The 9495-nt window shown below is 36.8% G+C and overlaps 2 protein-coding genes across 3 annotated transcripts in view; both read left to right on the top strand.

Annotated features, from left to right (window-relative positions):
• The first annotated feature begins 31 nt into the window (after positions 1 to 31).
• LOC110826669 (vesicular acetylcholine transporter) overlaps positions 32 to 9495 on the top strand; it is a 157131-nt gene continuing 147667 nt past the window's right edge. For both annotated transcript variants that reach the window (XM_087357757.1, XM_087357755.1), the window contains exons 1-2: positions 32 to 358; positions 807 to 3641. The gene's annotated coding sequence lies outside the window, so the exon portion shown is untranslated. The remainder of the gene's footprint in view (positions 359 to 806; positions 3642 to 9495) is intronic.
• Positions 3708 to 9301, top strand: LOC110826610 (uncharacterized). Its single transcript, XM_022057408.2, has 2 exons — positions 3708 to 7162; positions 7502 to 9301. The coding sequence occupies exon 2, from the start codon at positions 7563 to 7565 to the stop codon at positions 8553 to 8555; it is 993 nt and encodes a 330-aa protein (XP_021913100.1). The 5' UTR covers positions 3708 to 7162; positions 7502 to 7562; the 3' UTR covers positions 8556 to 9301.

The raw sequence follows: 9495 nt of genomic DNA, 5'->3' as shown, positions 1-9495 counted from the left end.
CCACTGCCTGCTAGTCATGAGACAGATCGGATGATTTCACGCGGTGACCGTCGTAATACACGAAAAGGGGTGAGATCAATTCCAGTGCTTCCAGGAATGTGTGTTCAGTAGCGTCGATGTGGAAACTTCAGGACGCATCTTCGACGCTACGGCCAAAAGCGTGGCTGAGGAAGTTGGAAGTTGGCCTCGGTATAAAGAGAGGTTTTACGAGAAACTCCTGAAATCATCAGAAGACGCCTACTTATCGTACGTCGATTCGGTGAAAAGAGACGACGAAGAATTCAACGTTCTTTGCCACGGAGATCTCTGGTTGAACAACATGATGTTCGGATGACACCGGGGAGGTCGCTGATGTCAGGTAAGAATTCTTCGCCTGTTATTTCGGAAACTCGCGGCTAGTAACAAGAAAGTTGAATTCAGAGTTTCAGAAATGCGGTTACCGTCGTCTGTTGGTCATCGTCTGAGTGTGTTAGAAATTTAATAAATAATCAATATTGAACAGATTTTTATTTTATTTAATATGAAGTTTTCATCGCGGCGAGGTGTTTTTATTGGTGATAATGATCGTCTCGCCCCAAATTAACTTATTCCCACGTACTGAAAAAACTTCTCTCCGAACTTTGAGAGAGAGAGAGAGAGAGAGAGAGAATGAATTAAAAATTTGGAAGGGAATTAATGAATAACTGAAGAGGTAAGTGAATGATCTGATTAATAGTTTATCATTTTGTGTTACGTGCCGTGGATTGTGGAGACGCCTTCTTCTTCTTCTTCTTCTTCTTCTTTTCATATCGTGGTGCTGGTTGTAGGTTTGTGGATTATCAGGCTAGCCACTGGACTTCGCCCGCGCTCGATCTTCTGGACGAACATCACGTTCTCGTGGAAGAATATCACAAGTCCCTCACGCGGACGTCTTCAGAGCTTGGAGCCTTCTCTTGATCGACTGAAGCAGTGCTCATTAGTTGCTCGATTCTTCCCATATTCCTGATGGACGCCTGACGTCTCGAAACTCGTAAATCAGGAGGACGAGGTTTATCTTAGCGAGTCGTACAAGAGGGCTATAAAGAAACTTTTGCCTGTCTTCGAGGAGAAAGGGTGGATTTAGTGCCCTAAAATGCCCATTTTCTTGTAATTTTTTAAACTACGTAGAAGTTAATTGAATAAAAATTTCCTTGGATATTATCCATCGTCTAGTAAATATAAAACATAAAAACGACGTTTCGGAGATGGGACTCTATCTCCGTCTTCAGGTTCTTACACAGTTGGGCCCTCTAGATAGAGCTAATCCCTATCTCCGGAGATAGAATCCCATCTCCGAAACGTCGTTTTTACGTTTTATATTTACTAGACGATGGATAATATCCAAGGAAATTTTTATTCAATTGACTCTTCACCATCGTCAAGAAGTTTTAGATTTGATATACGTAGAAGTTCTTTAGAGTAAATTTTAATTTAAAGCTTTAACTCTTGATTGAAGAGCATTTATGATTTAAAATTAATATTTATGAATTACTGATTAATAAATTATAAAGTTTTATAACGTGTGCGATCAACGATACTTGTTAAAGACGTCAATTCCTTTTGACAAATGTATTTATTCCCTTATGTTTTTACAATTTAAGCAGTCTTTCAGGGCGATCATCCTGATGATGGAGGCAGAATGCATCTCTGAAACGTAGGTAAGATTCTAGCAGACTACATGGCTCAACGACCCAGAAGAGACCATCTTCATTGCCTTAATTTAATCCGGTCATAATTTCATTAGAGTCTGGAAATTTGCTACCAGGAGCCTGTTAGAGTAATATTTATTTAACAGTAATGATGTTAATAGTCAGACATTTTTATAATAGTACATTCAGTATCCTCAGGGTTGAGAGTATAGAAAGGGCTGACTTCCTGGAATATCAGTTAATGCGTTGGAAAAATGCATTAGCATTTATTAAACGCTAACATAAACACCGAGGCTATTAATCTCGTTATTCTTCGACGATATATAGCCTGATTTAATGAAAGCGTCGTTAAATCGTAAATTAATAAATAAATAAATAAACAGGAATCAGACGTGGTATTAGGTTTTTATTTTTTATAAATTTCCATTTATGTTTCGTGTGTTAAAAGTTTTTAAGCATTAAGTAAGTAGAATGTAATGTGATTTTGTGTATTTTAAACAGCCGAAATTGCAGTCTCCTCTCACAGAAAGTGCGTTGTAACAGTCGGGAGTTCTGGTTCGATTCCCGCTCGAGGCATGGCTGTGCCCGACTTTTTTTCTGTGTAGGCTGAGTCGTTGTATTGGCCTGAGTCAAGGACTTTTGTCAGACGTCTAACAAACAGTCTGTCGTATTGGGTTTAAAAACCTGTAAATTCACACAACAGTTCAATGCCCCTTCCTTGCTTACTCCGTGGAGCCGACAGTCGCTTAGCCAATCAAGAAATTCCCAACATTTTATGAATCCAGTTCCATGCCACCCCATACTATTTCTATAAGATCTGTATTAATATTATACTCACACCTACGTCTATGTCTTCCTAGTTGTCTCTTTCCTTCTGGTTCCCCCTCTCAAAACCCTGTATGCATTTCCCCTCTCTTCCATGCGGGCTACATGCCCTGCCCATCGCACCCTCCTTGACTTGGTCAGTCTAATTACATCTGACGAGGAGTACAACTTACGAAGTTCCTAGTTATTCATCCCTCTTGGGTCCAGATATTCTCCTCAGCACCCTTGTTATCGAATATCCTTAGGTTACGTATCTCCCTTAGTGTCAGAGACCAAGTTTCATATCCATACAAAACTACAGGCAGAACTATACTTCTGTAGTGTTTTAATCTTTACGTATTTTGACAGCAGATGAAAATACCAAAAAAAAAAAATGGTTCTGAACCGAATAGTAGCAAGCATTGCCCTAATTGAATTTACTCTTAATTTCATCATAAACGAGATTTTGATTCTCAAATATCAGAAATTTGTCACATTTTTAAAGGGTTCATTAACTATCTTTATGTAACGATTTAGGCCTGCATTCATTGCAAGTGTCAAGATTACAGTCGTTGACTGTATTTAGTTTTGTTTTTCTGTATTTACTTTAAGACCAACTTCTTTTAAAAGAAGAAATTATAATCGTTTATTTTTTTAAGTTTGTAACACTTGTTCCCGTAATGCTTTTTGAACGCACCCAAAACAGTAGACGATCGCTGTTCGCCTTGCAGTGATTCATTTGTCATAGGGAAAGAATGACGCAATAACAGTTGAATGCTTGCTTGAGCGTGGGTTGGGGTGTAACTACGATTGGTATTTTGTAGTTTGAATGAAGTTTAATTTGTGTCTCAAGTTCTGTATTTCAGTTGTAGTGTGATCTAATATTACAATTTCGTGTTTTAATAGAAATAAATGTATCCGAGTTGTCCTTATTTAAGACAACTGATATTTGTAGCCGTTTTCTACACCTAGCTTGTGTATCCATTACGTCCATTAGTTCAGATCACTCGTGTGCCTGTGGAGAACGCGAATATTTTTAGTATGAATCTTATAGATAATGTGCGTTTCGTTTGCGATATTTGTGAGTGTATATGCGTCAATCAGGACAAAGACATAATGAAGTGAACTATTTTAAACGTTCTACAGGTAGCACAGAGACGGACGCAGTTGGTGAGTACTGAAACATTTGTGACTTTCCTGAAAGTGTGTATCTTTTGTGTGTGTGTGTGTGTGTGTGTGTGTGTCCCCGTTCGCATACTAAACCCAATACATGATATATCAGTCTTCCAGTTTCAATACTGAAAGTACTTTCTCGCTAGTTATTGATAAATACTTAATACTTACTCAAATTTTCCCACGCACCATATAAATTGTTCGATCACATAGAGTGTGTCCCAAAAAATATGCATACGCGCAAGATATTATAATGTGTATATATGTTTTTGGGATGCTCTGTACATGCGGTGTAATTTATTGGTTGGAAATTGTACGGTGTTAAATTCGTAAAGAAACTGCCTTTGTTTAATTTCTCGCTAGATCTTAAAATAATGTAGATTATGTAAACATATTATAGGGCCTGTGTATTCATCATATCATTTCAGTATCATACATTAATGAAAGTTAAACAAATCAAAACCACCTGAGACGTAAGACTAATTTTTAAACAAGAAAGTCCGCTACAAGTCATTATTTACAACGAGGAGCTAGAAATAATGGAGAAGATTACAAGTGAAGAACGTCTTAGTATATCTTCTTTTGAGCTTATAATTTTACATTTTTAAGTTGCCATTTCAACGTGTCTAATCCTGTTTTTGTTTATCAGAGCACAGGACGTATTAAACTGTTGGTTGTTATTAAAGCTACGTGGTCGAAGGCGTGGTAGGTCTTGGCGACGGTCTGATTGAGACTTAGGCCCATGTTTCTGAATCAGAACAGGTCACAAGGCCTACTACGTAACATCTGAAGAATATTTTAGGATATTACTAAAAAGTATAAGACTAATGAAGTAATTACCATGTAGAAATTTATGCAAAAATCTGTTAAAATGGCTCTCCAAAGTTTATTCATTAACAAATTCTGGAGTTGTTTGAGGAATTTTGCTCATCGCTGTGGTACATAAACTTGAGTACATGATACGTCGGTAATTTGGGCTCGGCTTATGTAGTGCCGTTTACGAGATTAGTATTTTCTTACGCGGCGATACGTAGTAATTTCTTGGTACAATAAACTGTCGCCTAGCAACTAAGGCAGACGCAGGAATATAACCGTAAAATTGAAATACGGAAGAATATTTGAACTGCGTGTAGGACAGGCCTTAGTAGCTACTTCTGTTCATCATTACGCCGAGCAATGATTTAGCGTCTTTGAGCTGGTTTTGGTGGTTTAGCAACCAAGACCATTAAATGAAAAAAGTTCACTCGTTAAATTGATATTGGCGTATCTGTCTTTTTATTAATGTACTCTTTGGATTCTGTTAACACGTTCCTTTCAATTCTCTGTCGTGTTTTGAACATCGCATGTGATGATATATCTTAAGCCTTATTTCTTATGTTATAAGTTCACCTGTAGTCAACTTTTTTTTTCTGGTAATTTAATTTCCAAATACATTTATATGTCTGCGAAGTAAGGTCAATATTTCTGAGCCGTGTAACAAAACTAGTACTGACATTTATATATACTGTTTTTTTACATTGGCGTTCCTCTCCTTTTCTTGTGCTGAATTACAGACATGTTGAACCATGAATTATATGTTCTACGTAACTTTCATGTTGAACTTTATACGTAGTTTAGCATTGAGTAAAGTATTTAAGGCTTCATATCACACAATTCGTGAACAAAATATTTATAAATGTGTAGATTTATTTCAATTTTAAGCTGCTTAAATCATGTGCTGTCTGTTTTGAGGATTTTTCTGAGTAATGAATTATAATGATGTAGAAGTAAGTAAAATGTCGTGATGTATTTAAAGATATAAGCTCGGGTTTTATCTCTCGGAAATTTTAAGGAAAATCTCAAAATGTCAGTCAGAACAGCGAGTTGAATTGATAATGGAACTTGGGAGCTATAAAAACATTTTGAGTAATTTGTTAGTTGGAAAGGATGTGTGGAAAAGAGGTATGACGTGTTTTAGAAAAAAGGGCCGGGCATTTTCGTGGAGGGACTGAGTGAAACCTTTACCTCAGAATATAAATCTAGAGTGCTAACTGCTACAGACTTTAATTTATATTGCATTTCAAGTATTTGACTGATTTGTTTGTTAGAGATTTACGTAATTAAGAGAAAATTATCTATATAATAGTGAACATTTGCTGTTTTTTTGGGTTATGAGCCTTACGGGATAATATTTATGACGTGTATGTTGGTATAACTGTTGCCACGATAATGCTGTTAAGGGATTTTGGGCCATATTGGATATTGATGACTGCTAATAGCACATGGGAAATAACTTAAGACGTCCGTGGCATAAGGTACTTAACACAGCATAGCAAGGAAGTGGCCAGTCCTTTGATTCAAACACATTTAAGCTTGGCACTGGAGCACCGCGGAGCTTAGCAGCGTCTCGGGAGATCAGATAAAGCCGACTTCTTGTTAGACGAAGGGTTGTAATGAAATAAAGTAACAAATGCTTTTCACAGCGACAATTAATATTCCATACAATTTAAAATAAAATTGCTGGTCTAAATAAACATGAACGTACCACTTCTAGTCGTGGTAATATTTTCGCAGCTGATTACAATCGGAAATATTTCTTCGTAATTTGTAGTTTTTACCAATTTTTTTTGAGAGATAATCAAATCAAGATTATGAGGTGGTTGTGACGTGTGGCACGCTTTGAGGGAAATGAAAAGTGCTTGAAAAGTTTGAAGAGACCGCACATAAAGGCCTGAGTGTAGATGGGAGGATAATATTAGAATGGATCTCAGGCAAAATATGTTCTGAACACGGTCATGAAATTTTGGGTTTCATAATTTATTGACTATCTGAGCGTGCTATCTGCGTTTCGAGAAGGATTTTGCCTCGTGGTTTGTCCGTCACCTTAAAATTATTAGGTCCGTTTTTAATTTCGTAACCGTGTGAAATTTAAGCAGACTCACAGGACTGGTAATTAGTGTACGTGAGAGTACACATTCACGAAATCGAACTGCGATCTGTGTGCACGTAGCAGACAGGCTGTAACCCTGAGAGAGATAATTAATAACGCCCCCTGTATGTTGACAATAAATAACGCTTATAATAGAAGCATGGTTTAGTTTCTGATATCGCATTGCAACACGTAACAAATCGAACACAAGAAATATCTAAAGAACAAACTCAGTTCTGAAGATGGAAGCATTATTTTCCTCCGAAGAACGTTGGTATATATCTACAGAGTCAATACAGCGTTACAACTCAGAAGACCGACTTTAGATTTTACATGGCGGCTAGGAAGTTCATATAATTCCTGAATTTTCAAAATATGAAGGCGGTGCATATCGAAACGAAATAAGACAGAGAAATTACACTGTAAGGGACACTGTGAGTAATCCTTTCTCCTTATCAATTTGACGAGGATGTTATCGGCTGCAGTTTCCTTCCTGCGAAGCCAAACCAGCAAAATCCCTCTCACCTCAAACGCGTGTGGTCGTGTGGTCGCTTGCTACAGGTTCTGGGTTGTTCGTGCGTACTTGTGGAATTAAGTGGACGTAAGCCAGGCATGTATCAGATCAGTATTTGCATAAGTTATTGTTATTTCTTACATTTAAATTTCTTATTCTTGTAAGTGCAGTGAGTCGACTCATCCGTTTTCATACTAGAAGAGATAAAAATCTTGTCAACAAGTAAAATTTAATATTCTGTTACGAATAACTTCTGAGTTGCATTGTGTAAAATCAAACCATCCTGCGATCTGTTAACACTTCAATTCAGTTATATAGGCTATGGATTTTCAGAAATGGAAATTGGAAGTTATCGTGGAAATACAAATTCATAAAAACGCATCTGTTTTCGAAATTAAGTGACGACGGGAAGGCTAATCAGGTGATGTCACTTAGGTTTCAGCTCAACTAGATTGTAACTCTGCTAGAAAGAGGAACTTCCCTCGTCAGATACAATATGGCGTCGAGTTGGAAGCTTGTGGTTGCCGTGATTGTCCTCATACAGACTCGGCCTACGAGGAATTCATGTCTCTCGGGATGTCTGTGTTCGACACAAGTTCTGGACTGCTCAAACACTAATTTTACAAACATCCCTTTCATCGAGACCTTCAGAGGGGAACTCTACACTGTTCTGAACATGTCCTTCAATTTCATTCGTACACTGGAAGAAAATTCCTTCACGAAACAGTACTTTTCTGTGATCGAAACGTTAGATTTGTCAAACTGCGACCTAAGTGAGATTAATTCGTTTGCTTTTAGGGGTTTGGGTAAAATGATAAATTTAAATTTGGCAAATAATAGCTTGAAGGGTTTAAAAGACAGGCTGTTTGAACCCTTGGTAAATCTTAAAGAACTTTATTTGCAAGGAAACCAGTTATCAAGGATTGTACCAGTGACATTGTCTCCTTTGAGAAAGCTAATTGTTTTGGATATGAATTACAACAGATTATCAGTTATTGATAAAGAAACTTTTAACAGTCTACGTGATCTGAGGGAACTAAGGCTTAAGGGCAATGCAATGAGAGACTTTGCCCCTGAAACATTTAGCCCACTGGAAAGCCTTCAGTCTTTGGAATTGCAGTTATTCGGGACGTCCAAAGAAATATCATCGCCTCCCAGCAAAACAGGATTGTCTTCGTGTCTGTGTCAACGAATAACAGCGCTTGGCTGGTGTCAAGGTCGCAATGTCACCTGTTTTGTGACGTGCGATTATTCTCACGAGAATAATTACGATGGAGATTATCGTGTGTGTTCGGGTATCTTGAACGGCCTCAGTAACACAGAAGCAACCAAGAACAGATCTCTATCAGCATTTGATCTGTCTTGGGCTTTTGTAATAATTATGGTAGTTATCCTTATATTGATAATTACATTAATAATACTGGCTCTTGTCGTACTTGAAAAGAAGATCCAAACTGGAGATGCGAACACCTCTGTTATAATTGACTGAATAATACAGTTGCCATATTACTCCTTTAAAATTTGAATACAATTGGACTCTTGAACATTAAAAAAAACACGAGTTTATATACAGAAATGTTCCACCTCAGAGGTAAATACTCGTGACTAATACTTAATTATAAAAGTTTTAGTTATTTTTGCAATGAACTCCTTGGAATCGAATTCCAACCTCTGATGTGCCATCAGTGAAAGTTGAAATGTCATTCCTAAACCAGACAGCACTTACCGTCTAAGCTTTCGTAATTAGTTAATGTATTTGTTTGAATCGATAAGATATCTTGAAATGCAAACGCTGTAATGAATCCAGTCACCTAAAATAAGAGTTGGCTTCGGAATAATCCTTTTCTGTTTGTCAATGTTCCTTTGTTGCTTGTCGGAACGTATTACACTTCTGTGTCTGTTCAGTGATAATTTTCGTTTAATTCTTCAACACTTCATTTCCTAAAATAAGTAAACTATATTTCATTTCAATTTTTGACAGTTTATCAAATTCTTTTCACAACTCTCCGTCCTGGGAAATAATTAGATATTTTTTTAAGTCCGTTCTGATTGATTAAATCAGGAGTGTAAGGTACAAAATGTTGGTTTCAGATTCCATTTGCCATAGGACATATTACACGTAAGGAATATTTATAACACGTTAATAACATTGAAATAAAGATTTCCGTGGTCTGTGGTGACGTATTCTGTACATATGTGACATTAATCCAATAAAATATTATTTTATATCTGAAACTTTGCTGATATTTCGTAAAATTACATAGTTCCTTTTCTTTATTTCAAGTAAATCAACTCAGAAAAATTAGGATTACCACTTAATAAATAAAACAATTCAGGAAACCAGTTCAACTGCCATTGTTTCACAGCGGTATTAAATTATTTACTATCTGCACAAAATACCAGCCAAAAAACTTTTATTTTTAATAATA

Source organism: Zootermopsis nevadensis, unplaced genomic scaffold (genome assembly GCF_977971745.1).
Source record: "Zootermopsis nevadensis isolate Lab colony 2312 unplaced genomic scaffold, Znev_1.0 Znev_ptg000028l, whole genome shotgun sequence".
Classification (NCBI taxonomy): Eukaryota; Metazoa; Arthropoda; class Insecta; order Blattodea; family Termopsidae; genus Zootermopsis; species Zootermopsis nevadensis.
Note: the sequence above shows the minus strand (reverse complement) of the source record. Positions and strands in the feature narration are given on the sequence as shown.